The sequence below is a fragment of the Heptranchias perlo genome, chromosome 4 (assembly GCF_035084215.1).
Source record: "Heptranchias perlo isolate sHepPer1 chromosome 4, sHepPer1.hap1, whole genome shotgun sequence".
Lineage (NCBI taxonomy): Eukaryota > Metazoa > Chordata > Chondrichthyes > Hexanchiformes > Hexanchidae > Heptranchias > Heptranchias perlo.
The window spans coordinates 69,782,709-69,802,932 of record NC_090328.1 but is presented as its reverse complement, the minus strand read 5'-3'; the positions used below and the strand labels follow the sequence as shown (position 1 = coordinate 69,802,932).

The 20,224-nt window shown below is 44.9% G+C and overlaps 1 protein-coding gene across 1 annotated transcript in view; it reads right to left on the bottom strand.

The window, feature by feature from the left end:
* pcsk5b (proprotein convertase subtilisin/kexin type 5b) overlaps positions 1-20,224 on the bottom strand; it is a 348,074-nt gene that overhangs the window by 24,271 nt on the left and 303,579 nt on the right. The window contains exons 31-33 of the mRNA XM_067983096.1: positions 16,671-16,913; positions 12,372-12,599; positions 10,034-10,211 (exon numbers count right to left, since the gene is read on the bottom strand). Coding sequence (XP_067839197.1) covers positions 10,034-10,211; positions 12,372-12,599; positions 16,671-16,913 — 649 coding nt within the window. The remainder of the gene's footprint in view (positions 1-10,033; positions 10,212-12,371; positions 12,600-16,670; positions 16,914-20,224) is intronic.

The following is a 20,224-nucleotide window of genomic DNA, read 5'->3' as shown; positions in this document are numbered from 1 at the left end:
CGGATGGGAGGAAGTGGCCGGCCTCTGCCACCACGAAGGCCTGGCTCGAGGTGGCAGAGGAGGTCACCTGCACCACCAACATATCACGCTCCTGCATACAATGCAGGAGGCGCTTCAATGACCTAAGTAGGTCAGCCGAAGTGAGTACACTTACTCATTCCGCTACACTCCGTCTGGCACATCACCGCCCCCACCCCACATCTCCTTCTGCACTGCCAACATTACTCTATCACATCACTCCTCACACCCACTCAAAGTTCTTCCTCATCTTACCTGCACTTACTCACCTCGCCAGTACTCATCCCGCCACTACCACTCAACCCAATCCTCATACAATCTCATGGCTCCGTCTCATACTCACCCTCTCATACACCTCTTTCACGGTCAGCCTCACCCAACCTGCCACTACCTGTGCTGCAGCCACAGGGCATGCATCACATATGTGTAGTAGGAAGCGTAAGGCAAACGTGTCGTGAGCATGAATGGGATGCACAAGGGTGTTTGAGGGTTTGTCATTGTTTTTACTTATATTTGACTTCTGATCAACTCACATTACATATTATATTGTCACCACTACTGCCACGTCTTTGCAAACCTTGTCTGGTTTATGCAATAATGCCCTTTCCTGAGGATCACCATGAGGACCCACACCTGATGCCACCCATTGTGTCACTGCAGAGTGGGTGTAGGTGTATTTGCAGGGCTCTTTTGTGCAGACGACTGAGAGATGTCGGCGATGTCCCCGGTGGCACCCTGGAAGGATGCGGAGGAGAAGTTGTTGAGGGCAGTGGTGACTTTGACAGCGACAGGTAAGAAGATGGTGCTCGGGCCAGCCGGGAGCAGCTCGGCATGAAGGAGGCTGCAGATGTCCACGATTACATGTCGAGTGACTCTGAGCCTCCGTGTGCACTGCTGCTCAGAGAGGTCCAGGAAGCTGAGCCTCAGTCTGTAGACCCTGTGGTGAGGGTAGTGCCCTCTGCGATGCATCTCTCTCTGCGGTTGCCCTCCCTCCTGCTGTGCAGGTGGATGTGTCACAGCACTGTGTTGTGGAGCTCCACATGTCAGAGGTGGATGGCGTGGCCGGCGAGGGTGGTGATGCTGTTCGCCCTCCGAGGAGGTCATGACTGCAGCTACGGCGGCCCCCATCTGGAAGATGTACGTTTGAGGGGGTCCGCAAGGTAGGTACATGTGTCTGGACACCGGGGTTGAGGTTGCAAGTTTGTGACTTTTATTGTTAGGAGGAAGGTGGTGGAGGCCAAACTTTGTCCAAAGTGACAGAGTGGCCTCCTGCAATGAGTGAGGGTCTCCCCCCCACCTGTCAAATGGACCTTTGCAGCTGCCACAGGCTGGTGGCTGCAACACGTCCATTTCAACTGGGAGTGTTTCCCCCAGTACGGGAAACACGCTCAGTTGAATTGAAAATCCCACCCCTCCTAAAATATCCTACAAATCAGGTCTGCAAACAACATGAATTATCAAATTAATTGGTTTAAGTGGGATCCCACCGGTTTTAATTGCCGGCGGGAGTCCCGCATGCGGGGGCTGCGTGCGTATCTAAGCGCGTCACTGGGGAACCCAGAAGTGGGTGGGTTGGAGCCAGGCTCCGGATCCGTCCCGGGAATCCCTGATTTTCGGAGCCCCCCCCCGCCACGAACCCGCCGTCTCGGACGTCCGAAAATCGAGCCCATTGTATCCAAGCAATGGAACCAACCTACAATAACTGATAACAAACAAAGGAACAAAAGTTAGATAAAATTATGGACATAACCATAATATAGCTGTACTTTGGCCAAGATTGTACCACAGCAATCTATCTACACAAACTAGAGTAATGAGACCCACACCTGAAATTAAGTGTACCTTTGCAAAATGTGAGAAAACTGAAGTATCGAGGTTGCTGATCTTTTCAGAATCAGTAAAGCTCAGAAATCACAGAATAAGCTACTGGACAGACAACGACAGATTAAATTTATTGCAAACAAGTGTTAAGTTAAGCAAATAGGCCTGGAATTTCCTCAGTGAGCGCAACCCGAAAATGCGCCCATTCTGCTGATAACAAGTTACACTCAAATTTCCTGCAGATCTCATTAAAATACACCCGAACGTAAGATGGGTGTAAATCAGCGTAAACAATCAGGGCCCAAGGAAAAGCGCTGAACTCACACCATATATTTCTTTAAGTATGAAAATTAAAGTTTCAACTCATTCAACCACCAATCATGCACATCAGGCACAGGATTTTTAAGAACCTGCAATCAAGAAGCTTTTCAATTTTTAATGTGACTTACACTGATGCCATAAAAATCCATTCAAAGAAACAGAAAATACAGTGCCGGACTCAGTGAGGATAAATTTTAAAAATCACTCAAAAAATTGTAATGAAACACCAGAAAAATGACTGCTTCCTGCTGCACCTTAAAATTTGGTCATAATTTGAAGAGAGCCTCTAAACAAGTGCAATTGCTGGAAACTCATGTAAAAGGCTCTGTAACTTTGGGGTGGGACCATTATTATGGGTGGAGATGACCTCAGGCGGAGGGATTGATAGACAATCGTAAAAGATTGAGGAGATTTGGACGTATTGTACGCATACCCCTAATTCACTTACACTCATAATTCCGTAATCCTTTAAGCGTGCATTTGATTTGTTCCCTGATTGCGTGTATATCTGGGTGCAAATAAGCAAGAAATTCCAGGCAATAGGAAGTAAAAATGTGCACCATTAATAGTGTTGAAATAGCTAAGGATGAAGTTGAAAGAGACCCAGTCAATGCAGAGCAGCAATCATAAAAGCAAATAGAATACTGAACTATATTTCCAAAATGGTACAGTGGAGGAAATCGTGCTCAAACTATGTAGTACTTTGGTCAGACCACAGCTTAAGTACTGTGTCCGGTTCTGGTCACTGAGACACAGGGGAGACATTAAAATACTAGAGGCAATACAAAGAATAGCCATAAAGCTGATCCAGAGTGTTAAGTATTCTGAGATATGATGAAAGATTGGAGAAACTTGGGCTTTTCAGCCTTGCTAAGGAGGTGACTAAGAGGTGATCTTGCTGTATATAAGATAACAAACAGCATGGAAAAGGTAAATCCAGAAATTTACTGTGAGAGGACAACAGTACATAATGTCAAACTAGTAAAAGGCAAATTTATGACTGATATCAGAAAGTTCTTTACACAAAGAATGATCTATACATGGAAGGGACTTTCAGATAGAATAGTAGAGGCAAAAACCCTATAATTATTATAGAAATAACTGGAAGTTGCAATGGGGGGGAAACTGCAGGGTCTTTCTGGATGGATGAATGAAGATGGCCAAATGACCTTCCCCATCCTCATTTATCTTATAACACTCAAGTGATGTTATCAGGACTTCATGTTTAAATAATTACAGACAAAGTTATTAATAGGAAATAACCAGAATCAAACAGGTGTTCATCATAATTCCTTGTAAAAAATAGACTTTTAAAAAGCATCCTGAAGGGGAAATTTTCTAATATTTCTAATCACTTAAAATTAGCAAAACAAATACTGACCATCACTTTGAAAGGATTAGAGATTTATAGTTTCCATGAAGGGTCCAATCTAAAACATTAACCTAGCTTTCTCTTTCAGATGTTTACTCACCTTCTGCGTGTTTCCAGCATTTTCTGTTTTTATTCGATTTGCAGCTCAGCTTTATAAGTTTTGTATTAGCTCTATTATTTTTGTATTACTTTTCCCCATAATACTTTTTGCACGTACGTGTTATTTTAAAAATGCCTTTTTTGTACAATATCTTTACCCTGGTTTAAAACTGCACAAAAATGGGGCAGAAGGGCCATGCTTATTGACCTCATATTTCTGGAATATTAAACTCATTTTATTTTTGGCTTTTCTGCATAGTTAGAAATAATCAGGACAATATTCAAGGTTTAAAACTGTACATGAATGATATTGTAATTTTCTCCTAGATAATGCGCCAGAAAGATCAGGCACTAAATGGCACAATTTTACAACTTTTAATAGTGGGTTTGTTCATTGTTGCCAGATTGCGCAATTTTTGTATTGGAGTACCACTTTTTAAGGATTATGGAACATTAATACCTAGCTATCAATATCCAATAGAAACAGTAAAAACTTTGAGCAATTCTAATTAACATTGATTACATAGTGCTCTACACAAGGGTGCTCAAAGTAAACTAATGACATCCACTGGTAGACAGCAGGTGTTGCACCAACATTCTTCATTATTTTTGACTGTCACAGTTACAAAAGTAACAATAAAATCCAAATTTGCTTCCAATCAATTATTTTTCCTCTGCTATACGGGAATAGATATACAGCAGGCTCCACTGCGCTACCTCTTCTATTAAACTCTTCCACCTCAGTCTGTATTCTCATTGTATATACTATAGCCTCGAGATTACTGGGGAGGGCATAAATTTAGTGTTTCTCCCACAAGGGGGTGGGATTTGGGACAAGCTGTAAATTCAATGGGACTTGAGTGGTGGTTGTGTGGCCTGCAAGTGTGGTATTATGTGCGTGTGAGATGCAGCATTGCGTATGGATGGCAGTGTTTGTTGGTGGGTGGGTGGGTGACGGGAGGTGTCGAGCATGGAGTATTGGTGCAGTTGGTAGGATGTGCCACTTGACACTTGCATTCACTCACCTTGACCACTCGTGTCAAGTCATTAAATTTCTTGCAGCACTGCACCCATGTGCATGGTGCAATGCTCCTTGCATTCAACTCCTGTGCTACGGCCTGCTAATGCCTATGTAGCTGTAGTCTAGACGGTCTCCGGTCACCCTGCGGGTACAATGCTGCCTTCCTCTGGTCCACCCCTTCCACCAAGGCCTCCAGAGCATCATCCGAGAATCTTGGTGCCCGCTGTCTTGCTGGTGCAGCTACTCGTGTTGCCATTCTCCCTTCTCCTCCTTGGCTGTGTATCTGCCATTAGAAATGTGCCTACACCTTTAAGTAGTGCAGGCAGCTGATGATGTGCGCTGGCCATGTCCCATTTTCAACTTTCTCGTTCTCTGTGCAGCCTCTCAGCAGCGAGGGCTGCGATTGCTGCATGGAGATTTCAGGGTAAGTTGCAGGCAGCACGAATTTCACGTGCTGCCTGCGGAGGGTCCTTTCTCTCTGGGGTGGCGCTACCATCGCTCTGAAGGGACCCTTATCCAATTTTTCCCTCCTCATCTTTTGATTAGGCACTTTACAACCTTCTGGACTCAACATTGATTTCAATAACTTCAGGTCATAACCACTGCTCCCACTTTTTCGAACAGCAGGTGCTGGTATTTGTTCTGATGTTGCCATTTACAGCTCCTCTAGACCCACCTTTTGTTTCTTAACCTGTCCCATTATCACCCTCCTCGCCTTGCACCATCATCCCTTTTGTCATTTAATCACTCCTGCCCTCCACCCTATCACAGACCTTCCCTTTTGTTCTTTCCTCCCCTCCCCTTTCTGCCCCCCCACCCATTTTTCCCTGGCTCGGTACTTGCTTAAAAACTGTTTAATCTTCCACTTCTTTCAGTTGTGACGAAAGGTCATCGGCCTGAAACATTAACTCTTTTTTTTTGTCCACAGGTGCTGCCTGATTTGCTGTGTATTTCCAGTATGCTTGTATAAAGCAGGCATGATTGTGAGGTCCAGGCAGGAATATGGGCAAGTGCGAGGTTATCCACTTTTCACCCAAGAAAGATAAATCGGAGTCGTTTCTAAATGGCAAGAAACTAGGAACTGTATAAAAGCAAAATGATTTGAGAGTCCAAGAACACAAATCATTAAAAGCTAGAAGACAGGTACAAAAAGCGATAAAAAAGGCTAATGGAAGACTGGCCTTTATCTCAAGGGATCTGGAATATAAAGAGGAGGATATTATGCTTCAGTTGTATACAGCCTTGGTCAGGCCGCATCTGGAGTACAAATTTTCCTCAGCAACAGCAATTATCCTTCAAATAAATGTCTCAATTGGCTTAGCCATTAATCGTTGATATGAAACATTGTCAACATCTTTCTGAAAATTCAAGTACATAATATTAACTGCATTCGCCATCTTGCATGAGAATAATCACTTTAAAAAAAATCCCCCATGTCCATTAAATATAGGAACAGGAGTAGGCCATTCAGCCCCTCGTGCCTGCTCCACCATTTGATAAGATCATGGCTGATCTGTGATCTAACTCCATGGGCTCGATTTTCGCGTCGGGTTACCTGCGGGTTTCCAGTGGGGGGGCCCCGAAAATCCCGATATCCGGTCACGTGACCGGATCGCGCCGAAATCCCGCCCACTTCCGGGTACCGCGCTGACGTGCTTGGCTGCGCGCGCAAGCCCCGCTGGTGGGAATCCCGCAGGCAATTAAAGCCAGTGGGGTTCCACTTGAGTGTACTTACCTTGCTTGTTGAGGTCATTAAATGAGCTGAAGCAGCTGTCAAAAGAGGAAGTGTGGGATTTTGGGTTCAAGGCAGTGAGTTTCCCACACTGGGGGAAACAGTCTCTCTCCAACCAGGCGTGTTGCAGCCAGCAGCCTGTGGCAGGTGCCAAGGTGCACTCCACGGGGGAGAGCCCTCACCCACGCAGGAGGCCACCGCGTCACATAGGGCAACCCCTGCCCTCCACCACCCCCCGCCAAGCCAGAGGACAGACCGACACGAAACTGCAGCCCTAGTGCGAGGAACCACCCACCTACCCTGCACAACCCCTCAGACCAACACCTGCCAGATGGGTGGTGCGTGGACACCCTCGGAGGACGAACAGCATGACCAGCCCCAGCAGCCTCGCAGTCCACGCCGTCCGCCGCAGAGACGTGGAGCCCCCCAACACGGTGTTGTTGCACGCCCACCTGCACAGCAGGAGGGAGGGCTACCGCAGGGAGAGACGCATCGCAGAGGGCACTACCCTCGCCGCAGGGTCCACAGACCGAGGCGCAGCTCCCCGGACCTCTCCGAGCAGCAGTGCACAGGGAGGCGCAGATTCGCTCGACATGTAGTCCTGGAGATCTGCAGCCTCTTTCATGCCGAGCTGCTCCTGGCTGGCCCCAGCACCAACAGCTTACCTGTCGCTGTCAAAGTCACCACTGCCCTCCACAACTTCTCCTCCGCATCCTTCCAGGGTGCAGCCGGCTACACCGCCGATGTCTCTCAGTGGTCTGCGCGGAAGAGCCCTGCAAATACACCTGCACCTACTCTGCAGTAACACGATGGGTGGCATCAGTGGTGGGTCCTCATAGTGATACCCAGGAGCGGGCATTATTGGACACAACGGACAGGATTCGCGGAGACATGGCAGTGGTGGTGTCAATATAATGTGTGCTGTTTGTTGCTCTGAAATTCAATATAGGTAACACCCAGGACAAACCCTCAGACAACCTTGTGCACCCCCTTCATGCTCACGAAACATTTGCCTTACGCTGCCTACTGCACATATGTGATGCATGCCCTGTGGCTGCAGCACAGGTGGTGGCAGGTTGAGTGAGGCTGGCCGTGAGGGAGATGCACGAGAGGTTGAGTATGGGATGGAGCAATGAGATTGTATGAGGATTAGGTTGCGTGTTAGTGGCGGGGTGAGTACTGGCGAGGTGAGTAGGTGCAGGTAAGATGAGGATGGGGTTTGAGTGGGTATGAGGGGTGATGTGACAGAGTAGTGTTGGCGGTGTCGAAGGAGATGTGGGGTGGGGGCAGTGTTGTGGCAGACGGAGTGTAGGGGAAAGACTTCGTGTTCTCACTGTGGCTGACCTACTGCGGTCATTGCAGCACCTCCTGCACTGTATGCAGGTGGGCGCTTTGTTGGTGGCGCAGGTGACCCCCTCTGCCACCTCGAGCCAGGCCTTCTTGGTGGCAGAGGCAGGCCGCTTCCTCCCGCATGCCGGGGGGAAGATCTGTGTCCTCCCCCTCCTCCTCACCCCATCTGATGATACCTGGGGTGAGGCATCATTAAACTGGGAGCAGCCTTCCCCCTGGGCTGCTCCATGCTGCAATTTGTCCCATTGGTTGCAGCATCTGTCAGTGGAGGACTGCCCCTTTAACTAGAGAGCCTCCAGCTGACAGATCGTACTGCGCATGCGCAGCCCGCCCGACGCGCAGACCAGCGCCGTGGACCCCGGAGGAGCAGGTAATTGATTCCTATTAGTGGGTTGCCTGCTACGATCGCGCGGGCAACCCACTAATTTCGCCGAGCGTGTTGACCACCCTCCCGGAGGACCACCCGCTGGGAACCCGCAGGCCTGCTAAATTCGAGCCCCATATACCTGCCTTTGGCCCATATCCCTTAATACCGTTGGTTGCCAAAAAGCTATCTATCTCAGATTTAAATTTAGCAATTGAGCTAGTATCAATTGCCGTTTGCAGAAGAGAGTTCCAAACTTCTACCACCCTTTGTGTGTAGAAATGTTTTCTAATCTCATTCCTGAAAGGTCTGGCTCTAATTTTTAGACTGTGCCCCCTACCCCTAGAATCCCCAACCAGCGGAAATAGTTTCTCTCTATCCACCCTATCTGTTCCCCTTAATATCTTATAAACTTCGATCAGATCACCCCTTAACCTTCGAAACTCTAGAGAATACAACCCCAATTTGTGTAATCTCTCCTCGTAACTTAACCCTTGAAGTCCAGGTATCATTCTAGTAAGCCTACACTACACTCCCTCCAAGGCCAATATGTCCTTCCGAAGGTGCGGTGCCCAGAACTGCTCACAGTACTCCAGGTGTGGTCTAACCAGGGTTTTGTATAGCTGCAGCATAACTTCTGCCCCCTTGTACTCTAATCCTCTAGATATAAAGGCCAGCATTCCATTAGCCTTATTGATTATTTTCTGCACCTGTTCATGACACTTCAATGATCTATGTACCTGTACCCCTAAGTCCCTTTGGACATCCACTGTTTTTAATTTTTTACCATTTAGAAAGTACCCTGTTCAATCCTTTTTTGATCCAAAGTGGATGACCTCACATTTGTCTCCACTGAATTCCGTTTGCCACAGTTTTGCCCATTCACCTAATCTATGAATATTGCTTTGTAATTTTATGTTTTCATCTACACTGCTTACAATGCCACCAATCTTTGTGTCATCGGCAAACTTAGATATGAGACTTTCTATGCTTTCATCTAAGTCGTTAATAAATATTGTGAATAATTGAGGCCCCAAGACAGATCCCTGCGGGACTCCTGCCAATGTGAGTAGCTACCCATTATCCCTACTCTCTGTCTCCTTTCGCTCAGCCAACTTCCTAACCAAGTCCGTACTTTTCCCTCGATTCCAGGGGCTTCTATCTTAGCTAACAGTCTCTTATGTGGGACCTTATCAAATGCCTTCCGGAAGTCCATATAAATAACATCCATTGACATTCCCCTGTCCACTACTTTAGTCATCTCTTCAAAAAATTGAGTCAGGTTTGTCAGGCACGACCTACCTTTCACAAATCCATGCTGGCTCTCTCTGATTAACTGAAAATTCTCAAGGTGTTCAGTCACCCTATCCTTAATTATAGACTCCAGCATTTTCCCCACAACAGATGTTAGGCTAACTGGTCTATAATTCCCTGGTTTCCCTCTCTCTCCTTTCTTAAAAAGCGGAATATGATCTTCCTCTCCTGAATCCACACGAACCATCCCTTAACAAGTTATCCTCACTCACTAGATCTCTCAAAATTATTTGAAAACTTTCCAGCAACTGATGTTAAACTTAATCGCTTATAGTTTCAAGGTATGTATTTCCACCTTTTTTCAAATAATAATGCAGGATTTTTGGAATTTCTTGATCCCCACATTTCTACACCAAAATCCATTATGAAAAAAAGAAAATATTTGCCATTCCTTTAACAACATTTTTCCTGGTTTCCATATACACGACATATTAAAAGATTATTAAACTGAGGGAGTTGCAAAGATCATAAACTTTAAACTATAACCTATTAGCAGTTAGCATTTAAACTATCTTTAACAGAGCCTGGTACTCAAGAGGAAAAGAGTAAACTATTTCAATCAATCAGTCTCTCAGGTTCAAACTCCAGTGAAATATTTTTAATCTGATCTGCGACACCTACCCAGATCCACAGGTCTTGACGCACATCAATCCCAGGCTGTACCAGTCTGGTTTACAGGCAAGGCACTGTGTGTTAGACTTCCCATTGCAGGTCTCACAGCTTTTGTGACAAGCAAAGCAGTGATGCCTATTCTGCTCTGTGTAGTATCCACCTGGACATGTGTCTATGCATGTCTTATCTAATTGAAAGATAAATGGTTACAATAATTAATATAATAAGTTAAAACAGTAAACAGTAGACCACCTCTACTGTTGAGAAAGAAGTTAATAAAGCATGTTGTAAAGCACATCTTATCGGGATTAATCAAATTTTCAACACAATCCCTTATAAGTGTCAAATCTCACAGGGATTTTATGCCAATGGAGTCAATCACGACTTTTTCTGACAAGTTGAATATTATATAATTTTCAGGAATAACAGTTCCAAAGCAATTTTTATATGGCTAACATATGGTTTATTTCGTATTATTACAACAATTTCATGTTTATTTGTATATGTTGTGTCTGTTTGCCAGTATGTTAATTTTAATTATTTGTTCTTAGCCTCCTTTTTGAGCAGGAGGTGGAAGACAGTGGTTTAATGTGGGGGCGGCCACTCACAAAAAATAGAGCTAAGCATCTTATATGAATGTCTCACAAACTCATGGCAACTATATTATACCTCTGCTGAACCAGACAGTCTTCTCCCTGCTCCTGTTTGGCTCCATCTCTGCCCCTTACCCCTTCACAATCCAATGGAATAATCAAGTCCTAAGAATATAATTTCAGTGGCACTAGTAAATTTTGAAGGATTCATTCTGATGACAGACCACCTCCTTCCCAAATGTCATCCAGAGATAATGCACATTGGAGGACATAAGGTGGTGAGAATTGCTATGGTTGCTAAGTGCTATGCGGCATGATTTTGACCCCAAGCCAGGGAGGGGGCAGAGGGGTCAAATTGCAGACGGGAAACCCGGAAGTACAGGATTCTGGGACGTCTTTACGATTTTGACGTAAGGATATCTTTTATTTTTTTTGTGGGTTTGCCCTCCGACTGACCGACCTGATTGACTGTCTGGTCTCAGTCGGACGGGAGAGCAGCCAGGGAGAGGACGTGGTTCAGGTAAGTCTTCAGGTAAGTCTTTGTTTGTATGGATTGGGTGGGGCATGGGTGGGCACAGGGGGAGTCAGTAATTGGGGGAGGGATCGGGGGCCAATCATGGGAGGGGGGGTCGGGATCGGGGTTCCTCGTGGGGGTCCGCGATCATTGGTGGGGGGGGGTCGCTGCAAGTAGGCTTGTTGGGCCTGGGGGAAGCACTCCTGCTCCTCTGGGCCCACAAGCTGTGCCTGAAAGGCACCTACCTGTTAGTCTCGGGTCTTCTAGCCTCCTTTCATGTGACATGAAAGAGAAGGCCTGGGAATCCCGGCCCCCCGGGGTTGAAATCAGAAACTCTGCAAAAATAGAGGCCCGCAGCCTCCTTGAAAGGTTTTAATCCCGACCCACCTCTTGGAAGCGAGTTGGTCGCCCGCCCCAGTGAAAACCGGAAATGGGCGGATTGGAGGCGGGTCCAAAATGGTTGTGATTTTGAACGACCCCCCGCCCCCAACCCACCCATTTTTCCCTTTTAAAATCGAGCAAGTGATGTCGTAAGTATGTTTCTGAAGATTTCCTCTATTCAATATCTCTAGCTAAATTTTACTAGAAATACTAATCCAGAGCAAACTGCCATGAACACACTTAACTGAGCAATTCTCAGCCACAGGAAAGCTAAGTGAACTAGCCTCTGTTAAGTTGACAAAATAAATTTAAAATCATATCGCATGATAATCAAAGTTTCTATACAAACCAACTAAACTACACAAAGCCAATGGTAACCACCGTGTTGTGTAGCAGACTTCAAGTTATTAACTGGCATTCTGATCAAGGAAATTTTTACCTTTGTTAATAAAAAAAATCAGTTTTAGTCTCAACCCAATCTGACTGTAGCTCAATTTGCGTGAGCTTGATATTTTGACCCTTTATCTTTCATGTCTCTGGTACACAGAGCCATCAACTTTGGAGACATTTTAGAAGTGAGGTTTATGATCAAAACAAGTGAGATTAATTGTAAATCCATTTAAGCAGATAGATTGTTTACTTTTTAGAGTGACATACATTAAAATAGATTACATTTTTAAACCAAAATTAATGATCCTTGCTCCCAAAAAGACACACTTGACAGGTTTAGGACAATAAAAGTTATTAATTTCTAGTCAGCTTGAAGACTGAAATAAGGTTTAAAATATCATTTAAAAAGAAAACCAAATTATGCTGTTTTCCATTTGCTGGAGCTTTGAAAGCACTATGGCATACTCACTGAGTAAAAAATGATTGCGGGTACAGCTGAGACAGTCGTGGTCAGTAGGCCCATAACAGCGGTGGCATTTTCTGTGACAGGGCCTACAGATCTGGTCCATGTATGTATTCAGGGCACAGTCCTTGTGCGTTACACAGTGACCCTGACTGTTCTTTATCATCCGTTCTCTGCAATGAATGCAGTCTGTTGAATGGGGTCCCTCGCAGGTCCTACATGCCTCATCACATTCTACAGTTGAAAGAAAAACACTCCGTATCAGACAGTGACAATTTGGAATAGTGTAATTACAAATACAAGGAATGTAAATTTGTTCTCGGGGTTTCCCTTTAGTTTTTGGCGATCGTAAATTTAGATATTTACAAAGCTAAAGCTGAAGTCATATGAATCTCCCCAGATTGTCATGTTACCTTGCCTTCCAACTACATCAGTAGGAAATACAGATGCGCACCCACCTCTACAGTCAGGAACTAACAAACCTTATCCCTCTACCCCTGTGTCCCCCAACCCAAAAGGATCAGTTGGACAACACCACCAACAAAAAAGCATTATCGTGAGATAACTCATTTCCCCACTGAACCACAAGCGAAAACAGACATATACCTAACTACACAGTCAGAGATCAGGGGGTTTCAATTCAACATTGTTGTGCCCGCCTTTTGGGCCTAAAACTGGCACAATGATAACTAATTTAGCAGAGCATAAAGGATGAAATCAAGGCAGTAGTGAGAAAGGATCTTAGTTCAGAAATTCAGGATGTAGAATCAGTTTGGGTGGAGCTAAGAAATAACAAGGGGCATAAAACCCTGGTGGGAGTAGTTTATAGGCCCCCTAACAGTAGTTATAGTGTTGGACAGAGTATAAATCAGGAAATTAGAGGAGCATGTAGCAAGGGTAATGCAATAATCATGGGGGATTTTAATCTTCATATAAACTGGGCAAACCAAATTGGCAAAACTAGTTTGGAGGACGAGTTCACGGAACGCATTTGAGACAGTTTTCTAGAACGATATGTTGAGGAACCAACTAGAGAACAGGCTATTTTAGATCTAGTATTGTGTAATGAGACAGATTAATTAGTAATCTTATAGTTAAGGATTCTATGGGGTAGAGTGATCATAATATGATAGAATTTCATATTGAGTTTGAGAATGATGTAGCTAAGTCCAAAACCAGGGTCTTAAATTTAAACAAAGCCAATTACGTAGGTATGAGGGGTGTTGGCTACGGTAGATTGGGAAATTTGATTAAAAGATATGATGGTAGATAAGCAATGGTGAACATTTAAACAAATAATTCATAATTCTCAACGAATACACATTCCCTTGATGAATAAAAACTCCACGGGAAAAGTGATCCAACCGTGGCAAACTAGAGAAGTTAAAGATAGTATTAGATTAAAAGAAGAGGCTTACAATGTTGCCAAAAAGATTAGTAAGCCTGAGGATTGGGAGGGTTTTAGAAATCACCAAAGGATGATCAAGAAATTGATAACGAGGGAGAAAATGGAATGAGAGTAAACTAGCAAGAAATATAAGAACAGATTGTAAGAGCTTCAACAAATATATAAAAAGGAAGAGATTTGCGAAAGTAAACGTGTGTCTCTTGGAGGCAGAGACAGGAGAAATTATAACAGAGAATAAGGAAATGGCAGAGACGTTAAACAAATATTTTGTATCTGTCTTCACGGTAGAAGACACAAAAAATACTGGAAATAGTGGGGAACCAAGTGTCTAATGAGAGTGACGAACTTGAAGTAATTAAGATTAGTAAAGAAAAAGTGCTGGAGAAATTAATGGAACTAAAAGCCGACAAATCCTCTGGACCTGATAGCCTACATCCCAGGGTTTTAAAAGAGGTGGCTGCAGAGGTAGTGGATGCATTGGTTTTTATCTTCCAGAATTCCTTAGATTCTAGAACGGTCTCCATGGATTGGAAGGTAGCAAATGTAACCCCGCTATTCAAGAAAAAAGGGAGAGAGAAAACAGGGAACTATAGGTCTTAGGGAAAATGCTAGAATGTAACATTAAGGATGTAGTAACAGGGCACTTAGAAAATCATAATATGATTAGGCAGACTCAACACGGTTTTTGAAAGGGAAATCGTGTTTGACAAATCTATTAAGAGTTTTTTGAGGGTGTATTTAGCAGGGTAGATAAGGAGAAAACCATTGGATGTAGTATATTTGGATTTTCAAAAGACATTCAATAAGGTGCCACACAAAAGGTTGTTACACAAGATTAGGGTTCATGGGATTGGGGGTAATATGGAAGCATGGATTGAGGATTGGTTAATGGACAGAAAACAGAGAGTAGGAATAAAACGGTAATTTTTGGTTTGGCAGGTTGTAACTAGTGGGGTGCCGCCAAGGATCAGTGCTTGGGCCTCAGCTGTTTACAATATATATCAATGACTTAGACGAGTGTAATGAATCCAAGTTTGATTTGATGATACAAAGCTAGTTGGGAAAGAAAGTTGTGAGGAGGATGCAAAGAAGCTGCAAAGGGATATAGACAGGTTAAGTGAGTGGGCATGAAGGTGGCAAATGGAGTATAATGTGGGGAAATGTGAAATTATCCACTTTGGTAGGAAGAATGGAAAAGCATAATATTTTTAAACGGTGAGAGACTAAGAAGTGTTGGTAGTCAGAGGGATTTGGGTGTCCATGAATAAGAATCACAGAAAGTTAACATGCAGGTACAGCAAGCAATTAGGAAGGCAAATAGTATGTAGGCCTTTATTGCAAGGGGGTGAGAGTATAAGAGTAAGGAGGTCTTGCTGCAATTATATAGGTCTCTGATGAAACTACACCGAGAATATTGGGTACAATCTTGGTCTCCTTACCTAAGGAAGGATAACCTTGCCTTAGAGGGGGTGCAACGAAGGTTCATTAGATTGATTCCAGGGATGAAAGGGTTGTCCCATGAGGAGAGATTGAGTAGAATGGGCCTATATTTTCTGGAGTTTAGAAGAATGAGAGGTGATCTCATTGAAATGTATAAAATTCTTAGAGGGCTTGACAGGGTAGATACTGAAAGGCTGTTTCTCCTGGCTGGAGAGTCTGGAACTAGGGGTCATAGTCTCAAGATAAGGGGTCGGCCATTTAGGACCGAGGTGAGGAAACATTTCTTCACTCAGAGAGTTGTGAATCTTTGGAATGCTCTACCCCAGGGGGCTGGGGATGCTCAGTCATTGAGTATATTCAAGACTGAGATCAAGGGATATGGGGATCGGGCGGGAAAGTGGAGTTGAGGTAGAAGATCAGCCATGATCTTTTTGAATGGCGTAGCAGGCTCGAGGGGCCGTATGGCCTATTCCTGTTCCTATTTTGTATGTTCTTATGTTCTAGCAAAGGCTTTGCCTGATCTATACGGGGCATTCAGGCCACTGCTAAAATGGTCGGGGCCTTTTTTTTAGGCGTCCCCATGCAGACCTATTGAAATCAGGTTCCTACACCCATTTGGTATGCAGATTGTTAAAATTGTTTGGACTAGTTGGAGCTTGCGATATGCCGGCTCTGACTGGTCTCTTTGTGTCTTGAGCAGTCTAACCAGTGCTCCAGGCCATTCAAAAAAAGGCCCCAAAAGGAATATGGTATTTGTGAAGTCGAAAGGAGCAAGAGTGCTCCTCCGGGCTCCACAAAATGACTGCAGGCTACTGCCAGCCCATTCTCTCACCCCTCCTGATGGTATTCCCTCTGTCCCAGACTTACCTGGAGTTCTTGGCACAGGATGATATCGGTTAGGCACCGACAGGCGAGCTGCATTGAGGCTTCTGATTGGCGCTCGCAGCTTCCCTAAATAAATTATGATAAGGGCCGGGGATGAATTTAGGACCGTCCTCGTGCCTTTCCATTCCAACGCACTGTCACTGTGCGCCACCGGAATCATGTCCGATTTGGGACGTTAATAAATTTAGGCCCCCATATGTCTTCAATTGAATTATTTATAACGTTTTGATACTTTTGATAGCAATTCAGCAAATCCAAACTCAAAATGGCAGTAACTGGGTAAAATTTATATATTTGCAAATTAACTTTGTTGTACTTCAAGTTCAGAACTCGGTTTGAGTTCTATCTTAAGTAATCACTACAAAAATTGAGAAAATGTGTTTATTTCACAGCAGAAAGAAAACTGGAGGTATAAGTGGGAAAAAATGCCCCTTAGTAAAACTAATGCCATTCCATAGTATTCCACAAACTAAACATATCAAATGTTACTTTGCGACGAAACATTTAAAACTTACTGTGCTCTTCCACTGCATTCTTACAATTCTATTGTTAATGTAACATACTGAGCTTACCCTGACAATCTTTAGTTTTCTTGTTAAAGTATGTTCTTTCAGGGCAGTTTTTCAAACACTGCCCATTATACATAACTGAAGAAGGATCGGCACACTCCTCACAGTCATCGGAGTCTGGACCAATACAGCCTGCGCATTCAGAATAGCACGAAGTGCATGTAAAGGTCTGAGTATTTTGAAAGAATCCTTGGGGACAGTCCTCAGAGCAAATGCCATTGTGAAAGAAAAAGTATCTGCTGCATTCTGTGGAAATCAAACACATTATTAATTTGTCTGCTTCCAAAGAGGTCATATTACCATGGCAACCATATAATTTCAGTAAACCAATTTGTGTAGTAATCAAAATTACGTATCAAACTGTGTTGGAGGTATATAGTTACAAGAATTAGTCAAGATGTATTTATAGGAGATAATGTTACGAGCATAGGAACATGAGTAGGCCGTTCAGCCCCTCAAGCCTCCTCGGCAGGTGCTTGCAGTGGGGCCTCTTGCCTACCGCCAGTGCATACCAGAAAATCATGGACACATCATCCGTGACTGTCAATCTATTGATTTAATTGGACAGAAAATCAAGAGCTTTGTACCCACGATTTTCCGATAGGCAAGTTCCTGGCTGCCAGAACATACTTGGAAAATTTAGGCTCTAGACTACTCATTAAATTAAATTACTTACAATCCTACCATTTTGAATCTTTATATTTACATTTCCGAACTAACTCGTCTTTCATTGAATATCTTATATAATTTAGTGTGGGAAAGGGGTGAGTGATTATTCCTGCGGATAAGTAACCGATTACTCTGCTTGCTGAATAATGGACTCCACAGTAAGAGATCAAAATGAAATGAGTTTGGGCACTCTAAGTTTAGTGATCGTAGTTCTGCAGGATAAAACTGCACATAGTTAGGCAATAACAGAAAGTCAGGCAATTTTGAGCAAGGGTAGTGGGTAATGAAGCTTGCGTAAAGTAGAATGTGGGAGAAGTCAAGTGTAATCTCTCAAATACTGATAACTCAACCTATACCTGACCTGGGAGAGGTTGATGCTGATACTGGTTATAAAACATGTAAAAATATCCCATTTGTCAGTGTTGATGTTCTTCAACATCAATAAGGAGAAAAAACTAAATGTACAAATTACAATTTAAAGAGCACCCATCCTCACAAAATAATGTGTTTTGAGAAGGAAGAAAATCCAACATTATTTTTTCACCATTATATCCTGTCCAAATAAAATATGCGTTATGCATCTCAACACAAATGACGATGATACATTTTCAACTTTGCCACCTGGGTGGTAACCTGGCAAGGTGAATCATCCACCCATTGTAGAACCCATCTGATTTTCGTTCTATTGAAATCAAAAATCGGATGGGTTCTGCAATGAGCCAGGATCCTCTCTGGCAGGTTACCACCCAGGCACCAAATTTGGAAATGACCTCCAGGAATATTCATGGGGGTTGTGCTAAGACACAATCCATACAGATAGAGTTAAAGAGTAGGAAGCAAAATTCTCAATTGCGTATTACAGACCGCCAAACAGTGGAGATGAGATAGAGGGGGCGATTTGTAGACAGTTCAGAGAGATATGCAAGAACAACAGAGAAATAATATTGGGTGATTTTAATTGCCCCAAGGTAGACTGGGATGAAGGTAATTTACTTAGTTAAAGTGAGGAATGCTTCGTAGAATGTATCCAAGATGGCTTCCTATATCAGTATATTCCTAATAAACAAGGAAAGAAGAATTGCTCGAATCATTTCTAGGAAATGAAGTGGACCAAATAACTGATGTGAGAGTAGGAGAACTTTTAAGAAGTAACAACCACAATGCAGTAGGTTCAATGTAAAAAAAGAAAAGGATAATGAAGAGTCAAAAATAAGGACATTGACTGGAAAAAATGCTAATTTCAGTGTGATAAAAAGGGACCTGGCAGGTGTTATTTAACGTGGAGAAGTGTGAGGTGATGCAATTTGGGCGAAAAAAACAGGCAATGGGACTAAACATTTAATGGAAAATACTGAAGGATTTAGAGGAACAAAGAGATCTACGGGTGCAAATACAATATCCCTTGAAAGCTGAGTGCAGGTGGATAAAGCCATAGTAAAGACCAATAGCATTTCGGGTTTTAGAACTAGGGCATAGGGCTCGATTTTACAATGGTGGCGGGTTGGCAGCGGGGGAGGGGGGGGGCGGGGGTTGAAGGTGCTCATGGCAAACCCGCATGAGCAAAACTTACCGTTTCCGACCCGATCACACGTTGATTGATGGTGATTAACGTCCTCTCCGGGTTTCGCGCCCGGCGGCCAGCCTGATTGACAGGCTGGCCGCCGTCAGGAGCTGCAACGCGAGGGGGGCGGGGACGAGAAAGAGAGAGAGCCAGACGTCATTCGGCGTTGGAATGGAAGATCGGGGGGGGGAGGGGGAGAATGGAAGATCCGGCACTGGACTGGAAGACCGTGGTGGGGGGGTGGGAGAAGGGAAAATCGGGGGGAGGGGGTGGAGGTAGAGGGGAAGATCGGGATGACGAGAGAGGAAGATCGGGAGGGCGAGAGGGGAAGATCGGGATGACGAGAGAGGAAGATCGGGGGGGGAGAGGGGAAGATCGGGGGAGTGGTAGAGGGGAAGATCGGGGGAGTGGTAGAGGGGAAGATCGGGGGTAGAGGGGAAGATGGGGGGAGAAGTGAAGATCGGGGGTAGAGGGGAAGATCGGGGGGGGGAGAGGGGAAGATCGGGGGGGTAGAGGGGAAGATCGGGGGGTAGAGGGGAAGATCGGTGGGGGAGAGGGGAAGATCGGTGGGGGAGAGGGGAACATCGGTGGGGAGAGGGGAACATCGGTGGGGAGAGGGGAACATCAGGGGGGGAGAGGGGAACATCGGGGGGGGAGAGGGGAACATCGGGGGGGGGAGAGGGGAACATCAGGGGGGGAGAGGGGAACATCGGGGGGGGAGAGGGGAACATCGGGGGGAGAGGGGAACATCAGGGGGGGAGAGGGGAACATCAGGGGGGGAGAGGGGGAGATCGGTGGGGGAGAGGGGAAGATTGAGAGGGGGAGGTGGAACATCAGGGGAGGAGAGGGGAAGATTGGGATGGAAGAGGGGAAGATCGGGAGGACATCGGGGGAAGATCGGGGGGGTGAAGACGGGGACATCGGGGGGGGGGGGTGAAGAGGGATACATTGGAGCAGGAGATATCTGATATTGGAGCAGGTTGCAAAGGTAGGTTCATTTAATGTTTTCACCTCCTTCCATGGTTTTTTATTTATTTAGTTTCTTTTTGTCTGATCCGGCCCTTCAGAAGCGGTGGGCAAGCTGCCCAGGTACGTTAAAAATCTTTCTAAGTATTTAATCTGTCACAGGTAAAGTGCCTTAAGTACCTCAATGAGGTACATTTGGCTCTTTAACTGTCATCCTGCCGGCCTTGATTGCCGCTGGGACTTCCGTTTTCAGATCGCCCCCCCGCTCACAGGTGGGTCCCTGGGAAACTCGGAAGTCGGCGGGTTGGAGCCGGCTTCCGAACCCGAACAGGATTTCCACAATTTTCGGAACCCCACCCCC